General features: G+C 39.0%; 1 protein-coding gene across 1 annotated transcript in view; it reads right to left on the bottom strand.

Annotated features, from left to right (window-relative positions):
- The window catches only part of Dnah8 (dynein axonemal heavy chain 8), a 258,133-nt gene that overhangs the window by 92,202 nt on the left and 143,278 nt on the right, over positions 1-22,653 (bottom strand). The window contains 11 exon segments of the mRNA XM_010638857.1: positions 619-756; positions 4,486-4,701; positions 5,275-5,442; positions 7,282-7,398; positions 7,400-7,459; positions 8,720-8,823; positions 11,342-11,460; positions 12,110-12,336; positions 13,445-13,609; positions 14,965-15,118; positions 18,294-18,424. Coding sequence (XP_010637159.1) covers positions 619-756; positions 4,486-4,701; positions 5,275-5,442; positions 7,282-7,398; positions 7,400-7,459; positions 8,720-8,823; positions 11,342-11,460; positions 12,110-12,336; positions 13,445-13,609; positions 14,965-15,118; positions 18,294-18,424 — 1,599 coding nt within the window.

Raw genomic sequence — 22,653 nt, 5'->3', positions numbered from 1 at the left:
ACAAAACACACACACACACACACACACACACACACACACACACACACACACAATAAAAGCAAAGGCAATATATAATAAAAAGCCATCATTTTCTACTTATTTACATTTGAACGCTGTCCATGCTGTTGAGGATATGTCCACTGTATCTGTATGGTGGAAATAGTAAGGAATGTCGCACCTGTGCCCAGGGATAGTATCATGTTAACTTAACAGAGGCAGGCAGGGGAAGGAGGGATCACACACAGAAATCAGCAAATTCTACAAATCAAGGCTCCTCCGACCCCCAACACTTCTCTATCCTCACAGCACTGCTTACAACCTGTCCTCCTAGAATTCCCGTTTTACAGAGGTTGGACCACTGCCCCACACTGCACAGTTAGCAAGTGCCTGGGCTGGATCATGCATCCCGTCTTTTCACTCCTCTGAAAGATTCGTGTGTGATCTTTGAAAAAGAAAAGTTTTTTGAGCACGAAAGATCCAAAACAGGTAGCCACAGCCAGTGAATCGAGGGTATTCTGGTGATACTTTTCATCACAGACATTCCTCTTATTTCTAAATACAACACACATAGGGCTAACACTTCGGGACATCGTTCCAGTCACACACGTAGCGTCTCACCATTTTCTCATTCATGGCTGCATCAAATTTTGCTTGTACTTTATCTAGTTCGGCCTGTTTCTCATCCAGGAGCGCCTGGGCCTTCCCTAACTCTGCATTAGCGACAGCTAAGCGGCCTTCCTGCTTGGCTAGGTTTGCCTGGAAAGGAAGAAGAGGTGGTTCATGCGGAGTTGTGTTAGCCCCATGAAACATTCATGGTTTTATTTTGGTGAATGACGACATAAATCACAGGATTTTTGCAGTGGATAGCACTTTGGAGCTCATCAGTTTCACTGTTTGCAGCTGGGGAAGCGGAAGGTCTTAGAGATATTTCATTAACTTTTTCCTCTTTTAATTATTAATGTTCAATATAGAAGATATGGAAAATAGAACAACGTACAGGAAGGAGACTAAAAATTACCTCTGAAAATAACCTGCATTTTGTTACCAAGTTGGTAAGTGGCAGCTGGACTTTTTTCACTTAACGTAGTATAACCATCTCCTCATAGCCTTAAACATTCTTTTCATGAACGTTAGTAATATGACTGTAGGATATCCCACACTTTGAATACACCATAATTTACTTAACCTCTTCCCTACTTGTACACATTTCTTGCCCTTTGTTTTTAATTCTTTTAAGCAATGCTGTGATGAGTACTATTGGATATGGCAACATTTTGCATTATTTCTTTGTTAACGATTCTTTGAAAATTACTGTAACACCAGCTTTTCATTTTTTAAAAATTGAGTTTATTGGTAGTTTGTAGGTATACAATACAGTTACATTGATCATTGGGATCTTATAACCCTTTACATGATGTATCTTGGTTCTTATTTTTTCTCCTTACCCCTGCCCTCCCTTCACATCCTAGCTTTTCATCTTTTTATAAGTCCTATAATATGGTGATTATAAAGTTAAAATATCAATAATCTAGGCCCAGAGCTCCTGGGGTGGGGTCTCCGTTTCTTTTTCAAATGTTTATTTGATTTTAGCCATTTTCTTCAGAGAACTTTCATTTAGATGCTCTAATGTATTTATATAAAACTATGTAAAAAGCATTCTTCGATTATTTAAATCTACATGGCTGGGGTTACATGAATTGATCTTTCTGTGATCATTCATTTTTATTTATTTTCTCCTTGATTAGCTTTTCTAGGAACATATCTCTACAGTTTATTTACTTTGTTTTTTTTTTTTTACAAAACACTGGTTCTTAGATTTGCTCATTAATTCTAATGCTTTTCTCTTCTCTATTTTTGATGTCACTTTTATTATCTCTATTCTGTTTAAATTTTGTGTGTGCATGTGCTGGCGAGCATGTCCTTTAAGTTTTACGTGGAATGTTTAGTTTCTCTGATGAAGTGAAGGACCAGAAAAGCACCATTTCAGTCACATCATAACAACTTCAGTAACTAGCTTGTCATCATCTTTCTCTAAATAGAAGCAACTGGCTTTTTAATAACGTAAACTTTCTAATTTTACTGTTTACAATCAAAGAATGAGGCTCAGGAATTTCTGCTCTGGGGTATTTATTCAAGTCCTTTTTGAATATGATCAATTTCTGTAAATGTTTCTTGGACAAGAGAAATAACTTCATATTATTTGCTTATACTGAAAAAAAAAGTCCAACGTAGCTACTCAATCTTTCAAATGATATTAAATGAGAGTTCTATATAGTTATCAATTTATGGCCATTCAGGACTTAGTCCACAATTTTCAAGGCCCAGTGCACAATGAAAATGCAGGGCCCCTTGTTAAAAGATCATTAAGAATTTCCAGAGGATAACAGTTGAACATTAAACTAAGTGTAGAGCCTGCACCTATAAAGCCAGCCCCATGCCAGGTGGATCTGTTGTAGACTGGCAGTGCATGCCAAAATTAGAAAAGTCACATTATTCTTTTTGCTAATTTTCACATTAGATACTAATGGATTATGTGGGGGAACATGCCACTGATTGTGCTCACAGCGTGCTGTGAGCCGTGCAGGCTGTAAAGAGTTAACCCGCAATTGGCATGTTTTAAGAAGTGAGTTTGACCAAAGCTTGTGTGACTCATGGGACATTATAGATGGCTTGCGGGCCAGTATCAGCCCCCTGCCAATGGCCATGGTAGAGACCACAGAAATGGCCTGTGAAGCTGTGAGGCTTAATATGACACACAGCCCAGGTCAGAGCGACTCATATCCAAGCTCTTTTTCCAAAATTATAACCTTCTTAACCACAAGGACAAAGTTATTTGCTAAGCACAACTTAGATTTTGTCTGTTCTTTTCCTAATTCCAGAATTCTCTGTCTCTTCCTTTACAAGTCTTGCCTGTATCAACAACGTATCCCTAGCAACTATACATAGCCCCTTTACTCTGACCTAACTATGATGTCACCAATAAATACCCACAGATGTGGCAGGCCAGGGTCTTTGATGCTCAGCACTGGCCATCCTGGCTCACCATTTCTCTCTTTAACTCTGTCCTTAAGTTTTTCCTCTCACCTTATGTCATGGCACTGAGCAGGAGCTTGGAACCTGCTCTGGGAGTCTCCAGTACGATTATGTTTTACGTAATTTACTACTATTGCATATTTAAAAAGCACTTTTTATAATGAAGTCTCTGCAGAGGATCATAATATTCTTTGAGACAGGGTCTCACTGTGCAGTCCACACTACCCTCAAATTCACTGTGTATCCCAGGCTGGCCTCAAACTCACTGTGATTCTCCCACCTCAGCCTCTGGAGTACTGGGATTACAGGCGTGCACCAACACACTTGGTCAGGATCATAATTTTTATCTCTAAAACATAACTCTGCTCTCATGTGCCTGTCTTCCTATAGTTTAACAAGAATTATATATTTATACTGTAGTAACATTTCCCCCTTGCTCTCTTTTTGCGTGGGTGCCATTTGATGTAATTTTCCTGCAATTTCCCTTCGTTAGAATTTCCTTGTATATAATTTATTTTCTACTTTCCTCAAAGTTACCTGTGTGGAGTTTAAAGAGACTGCCACTTCTCTAAGGTGGATTTAGGAGAACGGTAACTGCCTGCCTGCCCGCCTGCCCGCCCGCTCCCCAGAGTAACCATTTTCCCCGACTTTCAGCTTTGTAGAGGGGAGGGGTAGAGGAGCGAGCCCTGGGGAGGTACGCAGCCATGTGGTATGGTTTATGGGTCTTTGCATCCTTGAGAATACCTTTCTATTCCCTCAGACACAAAGGACAGCCTGGCTGGGTGTGAAGTGTGTGTGTGTGTGTGTGTGTGTGTGTGTGTGTGCAGTGAGTAATGCTCAGTTACACCCTTAAGAATGTCTTTTTGCTCCCATACACATGGAAGAGCAGCTTTTGCTCACTACGGACTTCCTGGACCACAGCAATCTCCTCCTCAAAATTCTGCCCATTTTTTTTCCCATTATCTTCTAGTATTTAGGGAAAGTTGACAATATCCTGGTTTCTCTTCTTCTTGTAAGCTGCCTTTTAAATTCTGTCTGCTCATTTGCCTCTTACATTGCACCTTTGAGGCATTCTTTATGTGTTTGAAATTAAGATATATCTGGGTGTTGATCCTAATTTTTCTATGTTTTATTTGGAAGGTAGTCATTGAACATAGTCTCCAAACCAATCTCCAAACTTTAAGGGAATGGAAAGTAGTCTTTTTCTTGATTATTGTTCCCAATAAACTCACTTTCTATTTAATAAGTTCATTTTGGTTACTTATCTGCATTGCCAAAAAAAAAATATGCAACAGATATAAAAAGAACAAAAACTTTGTGAGGGCATAAGAGAAAAATTTTGGTTACAAAGACATCTACTTGTTCTAAATTATGTGTGGTCTGCTAATAGCAGTAATACTGCTGATTGCCTTTATTAAACATCAATTCACTGGGAGAAGGAGGGAAACTTACCTTTAGAGGCAAAACTTCTCTGTTGATGCCATAAAATGTTGCCATAGCAAGGGTCCAAGACAGCAGACCAGCCACATTCCCACAGACTTTTTTGGCACTTTCAAAATTGTAGTCATCCATGTTAAAATATGGTTGCAGTAGCTCAACTGTCTCCTCATTTATTGTGTCCTTGGGAAATTGCTGAAGGCTCCAAAGGAATCCTGTTGTACTCATCAACTGAAAAATAGTATCGTGACCCATAAGACCTAGGAGAAAAGAATTACCTCCTTTCTGAGGTAGTATGTGCTTCTAATTTGGATTTTTTTTTCCTCAAAGAAGCAACAATTGATTTGTTCTGAATTATCAATGAAGACTGTTTGCAATATGCCTGCCTGGCAAGCACACAAAGCCCTGAGTTCGATCCCCAGTTCTACGAGAAAACAAACAAACAAAAAACTATTTGCAAGAGTTAACCCAAATCTGTAAACTGAAAACTATCTCCTGGTTTCCACAGTGAAAGAATAAAGAATAAAAACTAAGTTACTTGTTTGGTGAATGTGTCCAGACTCTACCCACCACACAGGCAGTGCCAATGCTAGACACTGGTCTGGAATGGTTTCATAAAAAAGATGGTGTTCAGCTTGAAGAAAAATATATCCCTTCCTGACATTGTGGACGGTACCTGAAAGATAAACTGGGTCTGCAAAACACAATGATTACTACTGCCTTCCATTTTTTCTGGTCTCTGTCAAGGGTCCTGGGCTGGGACACCTGTTATGCCTCTTAGGACTTTACCAAGACTTTGTTTACCTTCAGGGACTCTCCCCACGATGGCTTGCAGCAAGGCTTCTCTGGATCCATCGTAACCAAGTCAATTTTCTTTTGAAATAACAACAGCACACAGTCCATGATTCTCATAATAAGATGCGGTGGTTTTGCGAGCTTCCTGACTGTGGCGATATCATTTGGCTTGATGGTCTGTATTTGAAATTAGGAATCAATACATATATTTTTACAGTAGTATTAATAGTCATATGGAAGTCCAATACTTTAAAATGATTAAGGCAGAGGGCTGGGGATTTAGCTCAGTGGTTCTGCCGCCTGCCTCGTAAGTGCAAGGTCTGGAGTTCAATCCCCAGTACCAAAATAACAATAACAACAATAATAATAACAAAGGCAGACTACTGTAAAACACACTTGCCCCTATTCCTACCTTCTCTCAGGGTCTGAATTCTAAGATTTTTGCATAGTGATTCCTTCATTGCATTTTAGGGTGTATTTGTTTTTATTTTTTATCTCCTATTGCCCTCAACTAAGTGATTTAAAATGCCGCTACCATTCATTGCCCAGTCCCACTGATACGTAATATTTAAATAACTTGCATCTTCAGAACACAGAGTCTGTATTACGTGGATAGTGAGAGAGGAGACGAAGTCCTAAACATCAGAAACCTCACCTCCAGTCTTCATTTGGAGGGCTGCCTCATGTTATGAAAAGGGGAAGAATTAGAAGGACAAAGAGAAGCATAACACATGGCTCATAAAAATAATTTTCAAAGTTTTTATAGTGAGATGGCTTCAGATTAAGACATTGACATTTCAGGTAAGAAGCCTTGGGAGGCAATATGGTTTATAAAATGTCCTTAGACTCATTTAGCTTAGTAATCTCTCTCTCTCTTCTCTCTCTCTCTCTCTCTCTCTCTCTCTCTCTCTCTCTCTCTCTCTCTCTCTCGTATATCATCACAGGATCCATAAAAGGAATGAGGGGGGTGGAGAATGCATCCCAACCATTTTGAAAATTTTATTAATCATCATAGGTTCATTCATTCATTCAACAGGTATAAACATTCTTCCATATAAAATAAAACAAACAAACAAAAATAACCTTGGCTTCATAATCTCCCGAAAGAAAATACAATTACCCTAAAATAGGATTTCTGCCATAGAAGAAGCATAGGGTGACAGGAAAACAAAGGAAAGTCCAGAAGAAGAACTGAAAACTTTCTAGAGGCAATGAGGTTTGAGCCCAGATTTGGAGAATGACTTTTATTAGGCAATGAAGGTTAGGAAAAGCATTCCTGGCACAGAAGAAGCACATTAAAAGATATATGTGTGTGTGTGTGTGTGTGTGTGTGTGTGTGTAACAGAATGACAAGAGTTAAAGTTCAAGGCATGGTCTAGGTAATCACAGTAACAGAAGCAGTGGCCTTTATTGTACACTTTCTATGGGCCCCTCCAATTACACCTTTTTGTTTGCTTAACTTTTAATGCTTACCTGGATTCTTCAGGCATCAATAAGGAATTACAATCCTGCCCCGCACTTGTGGGTGCCCAGCTTGGGAATTTACCCTAGGAGCAGTGGGGACCACTAGAGGACTTGGGGACAGGACGCCATCTGGAGGGGATACTGGAGAAACCAAGGAGGCTCCCTAAGTAATCGGAATCCTTCATGCTACGTTTTACTACACTCTTCGCCAGTATTATTTCTGAACTCCCAGGGAAGGCTGAGCTAGGGAATGAAAATAATAGACTGTCAGGAGTGAGGACTCTAGGGGCCTGGGATTTAGCTCAGTGGTTCTGCCACCTGTCTCACAAGAGCAAGGTCCGGAGTTCCATCCCCGGTACCACAAAAAACAAAACAAAAGAAGTGAGGACTCTAAAAACTTAGGAGAAGATCTCAGGTGAAACATTTTGTCTGCAGAGCTACGGAAGAGTAAGAATTCAGTTTCTGATGATGAAACTGCACAAATGATTTCATGCAGTAAAACAAGCTACCAACTAGGAGTTGTGTTGGGAGGGAGAGCAACACGCTGCTCACATTCAGGGAGGCTTCTGCTTCTTCCAGAGCGGGTTTAGCGGCCTCCAGTTTGGTCTCAGCTTTCACTTTCTCAGTATCAATTTCATCCACAATCTTCTGGGCTTTGTCCTTTACCTCTTTGTACCTCATTTTTCACTTTGGCTGACGCCTGAGCACTGACCGTGACTTCAGCTAGTACCTGTTAGGTTGAAGAAGAAACACATGAAAGCAAATAGAAACCTTTCGAGCAAAATTTATATTTATGCAGTAAGAGAACATTTACTCAACATAGTACGAAACAGGAATGGGAACAAGTTTGTTCCCCATCTAAGCCATCTGTATTTTAAGGTTTATTAAACTAATTCCTTTGGCTGATTCCTTGCAGTCTCCCTTTTTAAAGCTTTCCTTAGGCTTAGGATATATAAAAACACATTTAATTTTTAAAATCCATACATCAGATATATAAATATACTTTTCAAATTGCATTTATAAATAAAGGGCAAAAATGGCATTTTACTCTATGAACTCCTAAAAATTGAGACAGTTCGAGTAAGTGTAATAGAATAAAGTCAGAAACCACATTAAGTCTAATGCTCAGACTACACTTCCCCTACATGGGATGCATTTCCATCACTGGCTAAAGGTCAAAACTTAGGTTTCTGTTCTGAACTCACTCAGTGGATATCAAAAGCAGACCGAAAATGGTGGTGGACCAAGGAACAACACACATACCCTCCCTATCACTTAGATGGAGTGTACTTTCTTCCCCAAACTCCACTAACTCTTTCTCTTATCCTTTTCCCTCCTCAACACAAAGCTGAGATGAGACTGGAGCCATCCTAGGAACCTAAGTCAGGCAGGACTTTAAAAGAGACTCACCGTTAAGCAGAGATGTCCATACACAGGTAAGAGAAAACAAGACAAAGCAAGAGAAGAATGGTCTTCGAGCAGGTAGAAAGGTTGAGATATGTCTTGATATAGGTTAAACAAAAATCTCTGTGATCACTACTTATCAGGACTAATCTACAGGCTATGCATTTTTATTTATTTATTTATTTTTACCCCGGTGCTGGGGATGGAACCCAGCACATTTGCACTGAGCTATATCCCCAGCCTGTATTATTTTTTATTTTCAGACAAGATCTCACTGTATCATTAACTTTCCCAGGCTACGAATGAACTTGTGATCCTCCTGCCTTGGTCTCCCAGAGTTCTGAATTTACAGGTGTGTACCACCATGCCCAGTTTTTGCTTTTTATTTTAAGAAAATGTCTTCACCAAGTTTTCTAGGCTGGCCTGGACACTTGCAATCCTCCTGCCTCAGCCTCCTGAGTCGTGGGGGATTACAAGTATACACCACAGTGCCCAGCAGTCCTCTTTCTAATAACATTTTAAAATAAAATTTTTAAATATGGAAAACGATTCCTCCTCAACAATGACAGAATAATTGCAAACTTACTTCATCTGCTTTTACAGAAGCCACAGCCAATTCCTTCTCCTTTATCGCAAGATCTTGAGAGAGTTTAGCCACAGATTCACTTGCCTCCATAAGCTTATCAAGACCTTGACAAACACACAACATACACACACTTGCTCAATATAAGTATATTGTATATCCTTCATCAATATTTACTATTTATAAGGAAGTGCATATGTAATACACAAGATAATTATGGACAAAAGCCCTGAAAACACACATATCTTAGGAAAACATCACTGGCTATATTTCTGAGCACTCAGCAGGGAGTAAGAAAATAGCTTTGATAGGAAAATGCCACCTATTTGATCTTCAACATCACAATTTTTTAAAAAGTAAAATAAGGGAGAATATAATTTAGACACATTTAAGGGAAGGTCACTGTGTCATGCTGAGTGCAATTTGTCTGGCCAGAAAATTTATTTGGTAAACTGAAGCTCTCCTTGGCTTTGTAAAGTTTGTGTCAATCTTTTTTTTTTATTTTGCATCATACTGCTGCTGAGTTGGCAAATGAGATAGAGAAAATGTTAATATTTATGTGGTTCTCTTTGCTACAAAAGTGAAAACAATCGCTAGACATTGTGCAACTGACTCGGTGATCTTCAGTAATGCAGAGTGAAACTCTGGGTGGGTAACTGAATCTCTCACATTGCAGCCACGTTCGAGACAGTGATGTGCAGGTCGATGTTTACATCTGGGGTCTCTGGGGAGGGGAAGCAGTCACTTGTATGTTTTCCACTGTGGCTGACAGAGTCTCAGTGGCACAGAATTATATCATGTTTCCACTATATAGAGAATAGAAATAAATTTCCCCAAGAACATTAGTAACAATAAAATAGGGGCCGGGGACTTAACTCAGCGGTTCTGCTGCCTGCCTTGCAAGCGCAAGGACCCAAGTTCGATCTCCGGTACCAAAAGAAAAAAAAAAACAATAAAATAGAATTAAACTAAATAAGAAATGATGAACATCTACTGCCTCTATTTTAATGTAAGCTGTTTAATTGTAAGTACATATGATTGTGTGTGTGTGTGCATGTGCATGCACACGCGCACGCATGTGTGCATGTGCATGGGGGGGTTTGCACTGAGTGACATCCTCAGACCTTTATCTATTTATCTATTTATTTCTTTCTTTTATTGAGAGAAAGGGTCTTCTTAAGTCACTAAGTTGCTTGCTCGGCTGTAGTTGAATTTGAGATGCTCCTGCCTCAGCCTCACAGGGTTGTGGAATTACAAGAGTGCACCACCATGCTCAGCTATTATTTAGCTTTTCATAAAGGTTATGCTTAAGAATCAGATTGTGAGGGCTGGGGGTTTAGCTCAGTGGTTCTGCCGCCTGCCTCACAAGCGCAAGGTCTCGAGTTTGAACACCAGTACCAAAAAAAAAAAAGAAGAAGAAGAAGAAGAAGAACCAGATTGTGAAATTCCTAAAATTTGTATCTGGTTCCCATGAACTAATACATATAGGCTTCCACACACCACTGATCCTAGAGCATCATATAAAAGGAATGATCAAGATATATAGTGAATATATAAATTGTGAAAGATGTATTACAGTAAAAGACACACTGCCATTAATCCTCTTCAAAATACTCCCACTCACTTCAAATACACCTATCCCATTCTTGCCACTTTCTGAAGCAGCCCTAAGGGTCCGTGTCTTTGTAAGGTGTGATTAAACAAATACAGTGAACACTGCTGTCCCGTGCCATACAAAAGAAAGGGAAGATCGTAAAAACATGAATGTGTCCCCATCCACCTTGTTCACCAGATCTGGCACCGTGCAACCCCTGGCTCTTCTCCAAAGTCAAACTGATTATGAAAGGCAAGCATTTTGAATGGATTCAGGATATCCAGGCAGCCATGACAGTGCAACTAGCGACACTCAGGAAAGAGGATTTCCAGAGCTGCTTCAGAAAGTGGCAAGAGCACTGGGATAAGTGTGTTTGAAAGAAGACGGAGCATTCAGAGAGGAATTAATGGCAGTGTGTCTTTTACTATATACATTCTTAAAATTTTTTCAGAAGCTGAATCGAGAAAAGCCACAGGTTTCTCTCCCCCGGATTGCTATGTGAACAAGTTTTGTTTAGGGGGAATGAAATCAATGCTTTGGATCATATGGGCCCCTGTGGTTTCTGGACATATATTCTGTTCCGATACACATTTCCCATTTACACTGTAGAAAATCACTGCTTGGGTCAATAGCCCATTTTTTTCTGGTTTGCCTTTTTGTTTGATAGAAATTTAGACGGCACTAACATGGCAAAGTTTACACCAATCAGGGCAGCTGCAATTAGTTCCTAAGCGTTGCCTTTTCCGCCATCTCCAAGCAATGGTCCAGGGACTACAAAGATTCATGGCCACCACAGTGGATCCAGAATTAACAGAGCGGGGTGCGTGGGTTCTAGAAAACAATGCTCATGTTTTTCTTCCTGCTCAGAGTTCCTTTACAGCACAAAAGACCTTTAAGCTCATCTGTTAAAATGATCTACCACTCACAATCAAGTTAACATCTTGTGTTCAAGCATATTAGTATCCACCCAACAGAATGTTGAGAGGACTATCAAATAAACCCTGAAGAAGATGAGATTCCATTCCTCTTACCAATATTCATACGTTCAGCTTGTTCATTGATGTATTTCACCTTTTCGGTATAGATGTTTTTGTAACCATTTATAAACGAGAGGTAAGATTTGGGAGTCACGTGTGCTCTCCGGCGGTATCTGAAAGGAAGAACACAAGAAGGGCCAGTTCTGTGACTCTGGGGTGCTCACATTCAGGGTCAGCAGATTCCTCCCACTGTGAAAAAAAAAATCTGTGTTTTTGAACTGTTGATACCAGCTTTCACATAACAATGCACCATCTCTGCTCTTAGTGAATGATTTTTCTGCACTCAATTAAGATTCTGCTTCATAATTTCTTGGCATAAAAGAACTGGTAAGACCAAGTCAAGCCAATATGAAACCTAAACGTTCCCTTAACATAAGGCAATAAAGAAACTGAAAAACAGTGCACTGCTTTAATCAGGATAAATAATGCATCAGAATTAAGAAACTAATTTTAAAACAGTTTATAATGAATTAGTTAAGACATTTTCAAAACAAAATTAAGCAAATGAAATAGAGTAACTCATTAAGCATCTGTTACTTGGGGGCCCAGAGGGCAAAGAGGTATTTAAGTGTGGATGCTACTTAATTTTTAAATCTCTTTTATTTGCCATCTTTCTAATATTTAATCGCTAGAAGCTCAATGCAGGAAAAATCTAAATGTAACTGGGACTTCACGTTCGATCAGTAAGAAGTCTTTTGGTGGGTGTCTCACTGAATTCCTCTTTGGGTCCAACAGCTATGGAGCTTATCCACTTTCACTTACCTTTGGAAATAATTCTCACAGCTCTCTGAAACCATGTCATGAAACAGGCCCATTGTTTCTACAATTTGTCTTTTGATCTCACTAGAGCAGACAATATTATACTCCGAAAGAAAGTAGGAGGCCACAGCGACCAGGGCCTCCTTTGGCCAGCGACTGAACCAGTCCATTGTGCAGCCTGATATCAAGCCAGGGAATTTCAAAGATCGGGCCCGGAATTTCTCGCCAACCTGTTGACAGCAAAATCCAAAAGCATTAGACACCCAGAGGCCTTATCTGTCAGCTGGAGAGGGAGAGGACTAAATGTATTCTGAGCCAACAGTATGACATTATACAGATTTTAAAACTTTGTGGGCTACAACAGTATAAAAATGTAGTGTTTAGATAAAGGAAGGTAACACATTTCCACACTTTCCTTTCCTGCCACTTTATCTACACTGCAGGGTTCAACTGCAGAAACTATCATCACTGAGGAAAGTGACAAGGGAGACTTTCTTTTAAAGACAGAGGAATTGGACAGTGGAAAGCCCGATACTGTGACAGCTGCAGAGGGCTGAAGGATCAGGTGTTTATTTTGAGAAGGAAACAGTTTAGGGAGACTGCAAAAACTTTCTCCAAACACCTGAAAAGCTTTCTGTGGAGAAAGGATCAGAATTGTTGGACAAAGAAGAATCAGAGGTAAGAGTATAAGGTACAGGCACAATTTAATTATGAGAAAGAAGAGATCTAGCAATGATTATCTAAAAAGGAAGCAGCTTGCTCTTACAAGAGCCCTAGGGCCATGTAGGAATGTCCAGAACTTTCTGTGACGATAGACATGTTCTACAGATGTGATTTTCACCATGGTAACTACCAGCCACACATGGAAATTGAGTACTAGAAATGGGGTTAGTGGAACTGAGGAAGTGAATTATTACTTTCCTGCAATTTTAATTAATCAAAGTTTAAATAGCCATAAGTGGCTAATGGCTACTGTACTCAATAGGACAGTGCATGAGAGATATTTGATCCTACCTCAGGGATATTCTAGATGATATGTCTGCACTGAGGATCAGCTGGGTGAGATGACATTGTCAAATCCCTTACAATTCAAATCATGTATGTCTTTTGGTAATTACTGAAAAAAAAACTGCAGGCTTGCAGCAATTTCTAATAATACGAATATTTTAAGTTCTCACTGGTAATGATATTTTGGTCAATGGACACTGGCAGAAAAATATTAACTTTAATTCAATGAAATAAACACTAATTTCTGAGCAAATATCTCAACAGAGGCACAGGAGGCACATACTAGGAATATTTAAAGACCTAGCTCCTCTCACACAGATAAAGACTCACTGGAGAGAAGCAGAGAACCACATGCAAGTTCTTTCTGGATCGAGAAATGAAATACTCGTAGAGATTATCGAACGTAGGAGGATGGCGAGGCAGTTCTCTCTTCATCACCGAAATCAGACCTTGGGTGATTTCATCCATCTCATCTCGTGTGAACAAACTGGAGATCTTCGGGCAACAGACAAGAAAGGATTCTGGATTTTAAGAGTTCCCCAAGCCGATTCATCGCCAAAGCCTGCCCGCCCCCCACCTTAGCCATTGTCTTGTTTTATAGGTTCCTTTTGCATTCTCACATCCTGGTTAGCCAGAGATTATTGAGTGCAACTTTCTATTGAGCAAGTTAAGAGCAGATTATGGGTTTTTTTCCCCTGTGCTTTATCACTAAAAAAATCATCTCCACCATTCTGAACAACTACTTATGTAACCATCTGGCCTCAGCATCACAACTTCGCAGGGCAAAATCATCACAGAAGGCCTGGTCTTGAAAAGGGTGTGCTTGTAGGTCTGGCCCTTGGCTGGCACCCAGAAACCTGGCTTGGGGAATGCCCCCCACCCCGGCCACCTTGTGAATGGGTAAGGCTTTTCCGCTGTCCTAGACTTGGACCCAAATACTATGGTAGATGGTGAACACCAGGTCTCCTGGGAGTCTAGAACTTTGGCACTTGGAGCTAGATGGAGAGTGACGACACAACCAATAAAACGGGCTTCCCTGAGCAGAAACACTACGTACAGGTTCCTGGGCTTCATTCGGGAGGGTGAGCACATTCTACAGGGCCCCTTAGGGGGCGTCAAGGACACGTGCACATGGATTCCTCCAAACTCCTCGCGATGGGTTTTTCTTTCCTGCTTCAGCTGTCTGTCCTTACAGTGTGGCAGTAATAAATCTGAGCCCTGCGTGTTACTAAGTCCCATGAGTCCTTCTAACGAAGGAATGCACCAAGCAGCGAGTGGTTACAGAAGGTCTGATACAACTAGTACCAGAAGCAGCATGGCCAACATCCACTTACAACTAATGGAACTTTCTATATTCCTGATTAATAAACACATGCATGGGCACTTTCCTTTTTCTAAAACAATCTGTAGGACCAAATTGAAGACTAAAGAGACAAGGAACTATACTTAAAATCTGGAAGTGGACAGCATTCATTTCACACAAACTACCGCAAAAAAAAAAAATCTCCAAAATCTCACTTCTCAAATCAATGGCCAACATCCACTTACAACTAATGGAACTTTCTATATTCCTGATTAATAAACACATGCATGGGGACTTTCCTTTTTCTAAAACAATCTGTAGGACCAAAGTGAAGACTAAAGAGACAAGGAACTATACTTAAAATCTGGAAGTGGACAGCATTCTTTTCACACAAACTACCGCAAAAAAAAAAAAATCTCCAAAATCTCACTTCTCAAATCAGGAATGAGTGCTAAATAGCCTTGCTTCTGAAGAGTGGCTGCCCTTGCTATACAAATATAATTCACATTTTTACAATATGGGTTTCCTCTCTGCTCCTGAGACCTACCTCTCCTGAAGACAGCAAGTTATTAAGGTACTCTAAAAATGCCTCATCTTTGATTTCATTGTCAGTAAAGATGAAGGTAATGCCTTTTCCATCCGCACCAGCAATTTTGTATAAAAATTTTAAGTCCTCTATTAGGTTATTCACACTGTAAGACCTGAAAAGGGAAGTGGTAGAAAATTTACAATTAAAGAAAAATATATACAGTCATAATTTGTCTCAAATCACAGTAAGAACCCATGTTAGTTAGTTGCAGTATAATCTGCACCAGCCACAACTGATATTAAGTAACAGTGCCTTCCAGGAAACACAGGCATTGGTACTACAGAATGAAGTGTTACCATTCAAAACAAATATGCAGTCTTTATTTCGGGAAGTGAAAAATAGGAGGATTTACCACAAGTGATCCATGAATAGTAATGAGAATAGGAAAATGAGCTTTTAACCCTTGCAATCTTAACAGTTCTCAGCAACTCTTTCTGCCCAGCTGAATTCATGTCTAATATCTGATCTGAAATTTGGATGTTTTATTAGGGGAGAAAAAAAAATCACAATTATAAATAAAAGTATTTAGAGTAGTCATTTACACAGCTCACTAAGTGGTTAGACACAGAGAAAGCATACAGAAAAATACATACTATGCAATTTGGTATAAAAAATATATTTAGGTGGTCACAGATGATGAAAAAAGAAAATGCTGATCTCTAGTTACTGCTGGATGTTTGTGTTACAAGTGGGAATGCAACACAGAAAAACAAAGCAGGCATTTTCTGGAGTTATATTTGTTCATGGTAAGTCGATGCCAAGCACAATCCTTACTTGCAGGGAGTCTGGTGTGAGCCAGAGGGTGTGATGCAAAACGTATGGACCTTGGAACCAGAAAGATCTAGGTTCACATGCTTGCTGAAGCTTTAGAAAAGTCCCCCCACATTTCTAGGCTGCTGTTTCCTCATCTACAAAGTGAAGATATGTATTGTAAATATTTGGCCACTGGGAATGACATAGCATAAGGACACTTCCATGCATAAATGGCTTCTTTTACACCAGGTTTTAAGCTAGGAGCAGCAGCTCCCCTGTTCAGGCTGCATTATTGTACAAAGTCTTTTGGGGGGGCAGTGGGTACCAGGGATCAAACTCTGGTCCCTTGTGTTTGCAAGGCAGACGGAGGAACCACTGAGCCAAATCCACTAAATCCCCGGCTGTACAAAGTCTTAAGAAACTTCAGCCAAAGAACCTTCAGCCCAAAGAGAACGTATGTGTCCCTTTCAGAAGAGTTCCCAAGGGGGAAGTTCGCTAAGAAGAATCGCAGGATGGCTCAGCAAGCTGCAGCCACGCCGGGGCTTCAGTGGTATGGCCTGTGCTTTTGGAGCAAGCCTCTCAGTGAAAGGCCTGTCTCAGAAGCCATCTGCCAATGAAGTCACATAACCAGGATAGCTATGTAAAAAAAAAAAAAACATTAGACTGTTATGTATGACTTTTACAGTATACAGACACAGTCCCAACATGCCTCTCTTCAGGTCCTGATCACTCTGCTTTTCTATCATGGGTAGACTCCTCAGGAAGTTCTCTAAACTCATCTCTCTCCTCCTTCACTTTTCAATGTAATGTGTCTCCTGCATCTATCCACTCCACTGAAAACGTCTATGATCTGATGATTTATGATAAAAAAAATGACACTGTGATGGAGACAGGAGAGATGATCTTTTAAATAAGTGCGGCCAGCTCATCTGGATATGCATATGGAAGATAATCATCTTAATTTGCTCTTCCGATTTTATAAGAAAATGGATTTCTAAGGTGGATTGTAGTTCTAACTGTGAAAGTAGTAAGTTTTATTTGTAAATGTGAAGGAAATCATAGCAGACTATCTCTGTGACCTTGGGGTGAACAAAGATTTTTAAACAGAATAAAACAAAACATAAAGGGGGGAAATGGATACATTTCATTAAAAGTTAAGATTCACCCACCCAAATGAAAAAGCATAACAACTTGGGAAAGACATTTGCAATACACACCCTGACCAAGAAATTGTATCCAAAATACATAAAGAATTCTTTTTTTATTATTATTATTTTTTTGGTACCGGGGATTGAACTTGGGTCCCTGTGCTTGGGAGGCAGGCAATGGAACCACTGAGCTAAATTCCTGGACCCATAAAGAATTCTTAACAATCAATCCAGCTTTTAAAAATGGGCAAATGGCTTAAATGGGTATTTTATAGGCAAGATTTTCTAAATGGCTAAAGAGAGATGAAAATGTGCTCCATATTAGAAGTCATTTCAGAAGAGCGAACAGAAGCCACAGCAAGATGCCATGGCATACTCACCAGGACTGATACAAGTTAAAAAAGGAATACATAATGGCAGCAACGGGCAAAGACGTAGAGCATCAGAAACTCTCTCAAAATGTTAGTGGAGGCCAGGGATTTAGCTCGGTGATTCTGCCACCGGCTTTGCAAGTGCAAGGTCCTGAGTTTGCTCTCCGGCACGAAAAAAGAAATGTTAATGGAAATGAAAATTGGTACAATCACTTTGGAAAACTTCTTAGAGCCACTACAGCTGAATATAGTATATGCATTCAGCAACTTTCCTTGTAGGAGCATACTTAGACTGTACAAGAGTATTCATAAAAGCTCTATGTGTCAAAGATCAAGGATTTATTGGTAGCGCAACAGATGAAAAAATGGTGGTAACAGTATGTGGTCAAGTGAAAGACTACATAGCAGTAAGAATGAACAAACCATTGTTCAGAGGTAACACCATGGACGAACCTCATGCACATTAGTAGAACAGAAATGAGATGTCAAAAAGAAAATCCTGTATGCACTGACATAAAGTTCAAAGCTAAGCATAATTAATGAACGGATCTAGGTATTGTGTGGTCAAGTGAAAGACTACATAGCAGTAAGAATGAACAAACCATTGTTCAGAGGTAACACCGTGGACGAACCTCATGCACATTAGTAGAACAGAAATGAGATGTCAAAAAGAAAATCCTGTACGCACTGACATAAAGTTCAAAGCTAAGCATAATTAATGAACGGACCTAGGTATTGAATCCCGTTAGGCCTAGGAAAGTGATAACTGACATGTGACACAGTAATGCTTCAGGGGTACAAGTAGTGTTTTACTTCTTGTGGGCTCTTCAGATGGGTGTACTCTGTACTTTGTGACACCTGTGACACACTCATTCCCTTATATATATGTAATATTTAAATTAAAATTTACTTTAAAAGAAATACAGCAACTTCTCGTATCTCTTTAAAAGTAAACATTTAACTCCAGAGAAACTAACCACAGAAAAACATACCATTGTGTTTTATTTTATTTTACCTGGTTAAGGTTATCTGGAATATCTGATATCCAGCTATAAATGATGCCAATCTTGAAAGACTTTGTTTTCCTGAACCACCAACGCCCACCAGCAATGCATTACCACACGAAGTCCGAATTATTCGTGAAATCTGTTTTGAAACAAAGTGCTTATCAGAGAAAAGGACAAAATATTTACATTTTCTTGTACTAAAAAGGACAAAGTTTGACCCGAAGTTTCTAGATTGTATTAGACATTTTTCTTGGAATTAAAAAATTTTTCACAGTGGTTTATTCAACTCAAATTGTTTCTTTATCCATCTCTATCTGCATCATGGAAAAAAAATCAGTTTTGCTCTCTCATAACTGTTTTTTCTGCATGCTTATATGTATGTAATTTTATTATTTAGACCCAGTGGATGCTAATGTGCAGAAGATATAAGAGTAGGTTAGAATTATGTGGTTATTATCCACCAGTAATATAGTGAGTCATGCAGACAACTACTTCTACAACAAATGTTGCCCTTATCATATTTCTGCCAACAAAGCATATTTTCATTGAGTTTATTGGTATTTTTTAGGTATACAGTGCAGTTACATTCATCACTGGGATCCTGCACCTTTACATGAGGTATCCTGGTTCCTTTTTTTCCCCATACCCCTACCCTCTCTTTACACCCTCCACACTTTCCTATTTACAAAGACTTTGCTTCTATTTTTTCCTTTTCTCCTACATTTTCTTTTCCCTTATTTCCTTTCCCCTACCCTTTCCACTTCCCCTACTCCTTTAGCCCTTTTCTTCCTATTTCACATTATCAATTATACAACTTGAACCTTATTTACACTTTGTTTTTCACACCAGATAAACTATTCAGCATTTATGTATGTGTCCTATTTATTTCACTTAAGAATATGGCCTCAATATGCATCCATTTAACTATAAATGTCTCTAGTTTCTCATTCTTTATGGCTGAGTAGTACTCCATTTTATCGAAAAACCACATCTTCTTTATCCAGTCTTCAGTTGATGGGCAATTAAGCTGTTTCCAACTTTTAGCTATTACAAACTATAGCACTGTAAACATAGTTGCACGTATATTGCTGTGGTCTGATTCTTTTAATTCTTTTGGAAAGATAGCCAACAGAGGGATAGCTGGATCAAAGGGGACCTCTAATCCTAGTTCTTTGAAATATCTCCATATTGATTTCTATAGTGGTTGCACCAGTCTGCACTCCCACCAACAATGGAGAAGGGTTCCTTTCTTCCCACAACTGCACCAGTATTTGTTATTGTTTAATTTCTTGATAGCAGCCATTCTTTCTGGGGTGAGGTGGAATCTTGGTGTTGTTTTCATCTGCATCTCTCAAATGACCCGTGATGTTGAACATTTTTTCATGTATTTATTTGCTGCTTTTACTTCTTTGTCTGAGAAATGTCTGTCCATTTCAGATGTCCATTTTTTTTTTTTTGTACCAGGGATCGAACTCAGGTCCTTGTGTTTGCAAGGCAGGCACCGGCCACAAAGCTAAATCCCTGGCCCCAGATGTCCATTTTTGAATTGGGTCTTTATATTTGGGGGGGGCTCGCTTTTCTGAGTCCTTTATATATTCTAGATAGTAGTCCTTTGTCTGAGGAGTAACTCGTGAACATTTTTTCCCCATGTTGTAGGTTGTCTCTTAGCTCTGTTGGTTGTTTCTCTTGCTGTGCAAAAGCTTTTTAATAAGATGAGATCCCAGTTATTTATTTCTTTGTGCTAGTTCCCATGCTACTGAGGTTTTCTTTATAAAAGTCTTTTCCCATGCTGATATCTTCATGAGTTCTACCTACCTTATCTTCCAGCAAGTTCAGTGTTTCTGTTTTAATATTCAGATATTTAATCCACTTGGATTTTAGTTTAGTGAATGGTTTAAAATAAGGGTCTAGTTTTAATCTTTGGCAGGTTGAAAGCCTGTTTTTCCAACACAATTGATTGAAAAGGCTATCTTTCCTCCACTAAGGATGGGTGACACCTTTGTCAAAGATGCTGTAGCTGTGTACATCTGGAGTTGTTTCTGTATCTTTCAATCTATTCCACTGATCCTCATGTCTATTTCTTTGCCAGCACCATGCTGTTTTTATCACAGTGACTTTGTAGTATAGTTTCAAGTTGGGGATTGTGATACCCCATCATGACTCTGTTGCCTAGAATTGTTTTTGTTATTCTAGGTCTCTTCTTGTTCCAAAAGAATTTTTGGATTTTTTTTCCCTAGTTCTGTGAAATATACTGTTGAAATTTCAATCAGGATTGCATTGAATCTGTATAGCAGTTTTGGTAGAATGGCCATTTTCACTATATTGATTCTTCCTAACCAAGAGCAAGGGATATCTTTCCATTTTCCTACATCCTCTTCGATCTCTTTTTTTCAGAGTGCTGTAGTTTTCAGTGTAGAGATCTTTTGCTTCCTTTGTTAGACTGATTCCTAGATACTTCATTTTTTTAGATGCTACTGTGAAAGGAATTGTTTCCTTAATTTCTCTCTCAGTGAGTCTGTTATTTGTGTACAAGAGTGTTGACCTTGTATTCAGCTACTCTGCTGAAAGTGTCAATTAAATGTAGAAGTATTTTGGCAGAGTTTTGGGGGTCTTCAATGTAGAGTATCATATCGTCAGCAAATGATGACAGTTTAACTTCTTCCTTTCCCATCTTTATTGCTTTCATTTCTTTCTCATGTCTAAATGCTATTGTTAATGTTTCCAGAACTATATTGAACAGGAGTGGTGACAGTGGACATCCTTGTCTTGTTCCCAATTTTAGCATGAAGGTTTTCAGTTTTTGGCCATTTAATACGATGTTGGCTGTTGGTTTTTCATAGATAGCCTTTATCAAGTTGAGATAAAGACCATGTATTGCAATTTTCCACAGAACTTTTTATCATGAATGGGTGCTGAATTTTTTCGAATGCTTTTTCTGCATCTATTGAGATGATCATATGATTTTTGCCCTTGACTGTTAATATTGTGTATGTTACATTTATTGATTTACATATGTTGAACCATCCTTGTATCCCTGGAATAAATCCAACTTGGTCAGGGTATATGATCTTGTTTATGACCCTCTGTATTCTGTTTGCCAGTATCTTATTGAAGTTTTTTGCATCTATGTTCATTAGGAAGATTGGCCTGTAGTTCTCTTTTGTGGTTGGGTGTTTCCTTGATTTTGGAATCAAAGTAACACTTGCTTCCAGGAATGAATTTGGAAGTATTGCTTCCTTTTCAATTTCATTGAAAAGTTTATAGTGGCAATAGTTCTTCTCTAAATGTCTTGTAGAATTCAGCAGTGAAGCCGTCAGGACATGGGCTTTTCTTTGTTGGTAAATTTTTATAATTACAATTTCAATTTCACTGATTGCAATTGGGGTATTTAGATTTTTTTTTATCTTCTTCAACTTTGGTAATTCGTAAGTATCTAGAGATCTGTCCATTTCTTCGGTGATTTCCATTTTATTATAGTATAGGTTCTTGAAGTAGGTACTGAAGATCCTCTGGATTTCTGCTGGATCTGTTGTGACTTCACCTTTTTCATTCCTAACTGCCTGGATCTGAGCCTTTTCTTTCCTTTTTTTCTGTTGACAAGGTTGGCTAAGGGTATATCAATTTTTTTTTTAAACCAACTCTTCAATTTGTTGCTTTTTTGTATCATTCTCTTAGTCTCCGCTGTATTGATTGGTAAATTTTTATAATTACAATTTCAATTTCACTGATTGCAATTGGGGTATTTAGATTTTTTTTATCTTCTTCAACTTTGGTAATTCGTAAGTATCTAGAGATCTTTCCATTTCTTCGGTGATTTCCATTTTATTATAGTATAGGTTCTTGAAGTAGGTACTGAAGATCCTCTGGATTTCTGCTGGATCTGTTGTGACTTCACCTTTTTCATTCCTAACTGCCTGGATCTGAGCCTTTTCTTTCCTTTTTTTCTGTTGACAAGGTTGGCTAAGGGTTTATCAATTTTTTTTTAAACCAACTCTTCAATTTGTTGCTTTTTTGTATCATTCTCTTAGTCTCCACTACATTGACTTCTAATCTGATCTTTATAATTTCCTCCCTTATGAACAAAAAAGCATTTTTAAAAGTACCAAAATCCTATTTATAATGGGGGAAAGGAAACACTTATGGAAAAGGCTTAGAGAGACAGGGTTCACTCTGTATTACTTTTCTATGACTGACTTTCCTCCCTCCTTCCTTCCTTCCTTCCTTTCTTTCTTTCTGTACCAGGGATCAAACTCAGGACCTTGAGCTTGTAAGGCAGTTGTGGCCACACTGTGTTAAACCCCTGGCCCACTCTATGAATGATTTTCCCCATGAGAATAAAACTCTCATGATGGTCCAATCTTTTATGCA

The sequence above is a fragment of the Fukomys damarensis genome, unplaced genomic scaffold (genome assembly GCF_012274545.1).
Source record: "Fukomys damarensis isolate Sample0158 unplaced genomic scaffold, DMR_v1.0_HiC HiC_scaffold_20, whole genome shotgun sequence".
Classification (NCBI taxonomy): Eukaryota; Metazoa; Chordata; class Mammalia; order Rodentia; family Bathyergidae; genus Fukomys; species Fukomys damarensis.
Note: the sequence above shows the minus strand (reverse complement) of the source record. Positions and strands in the feature narration are given on the sequence as shown.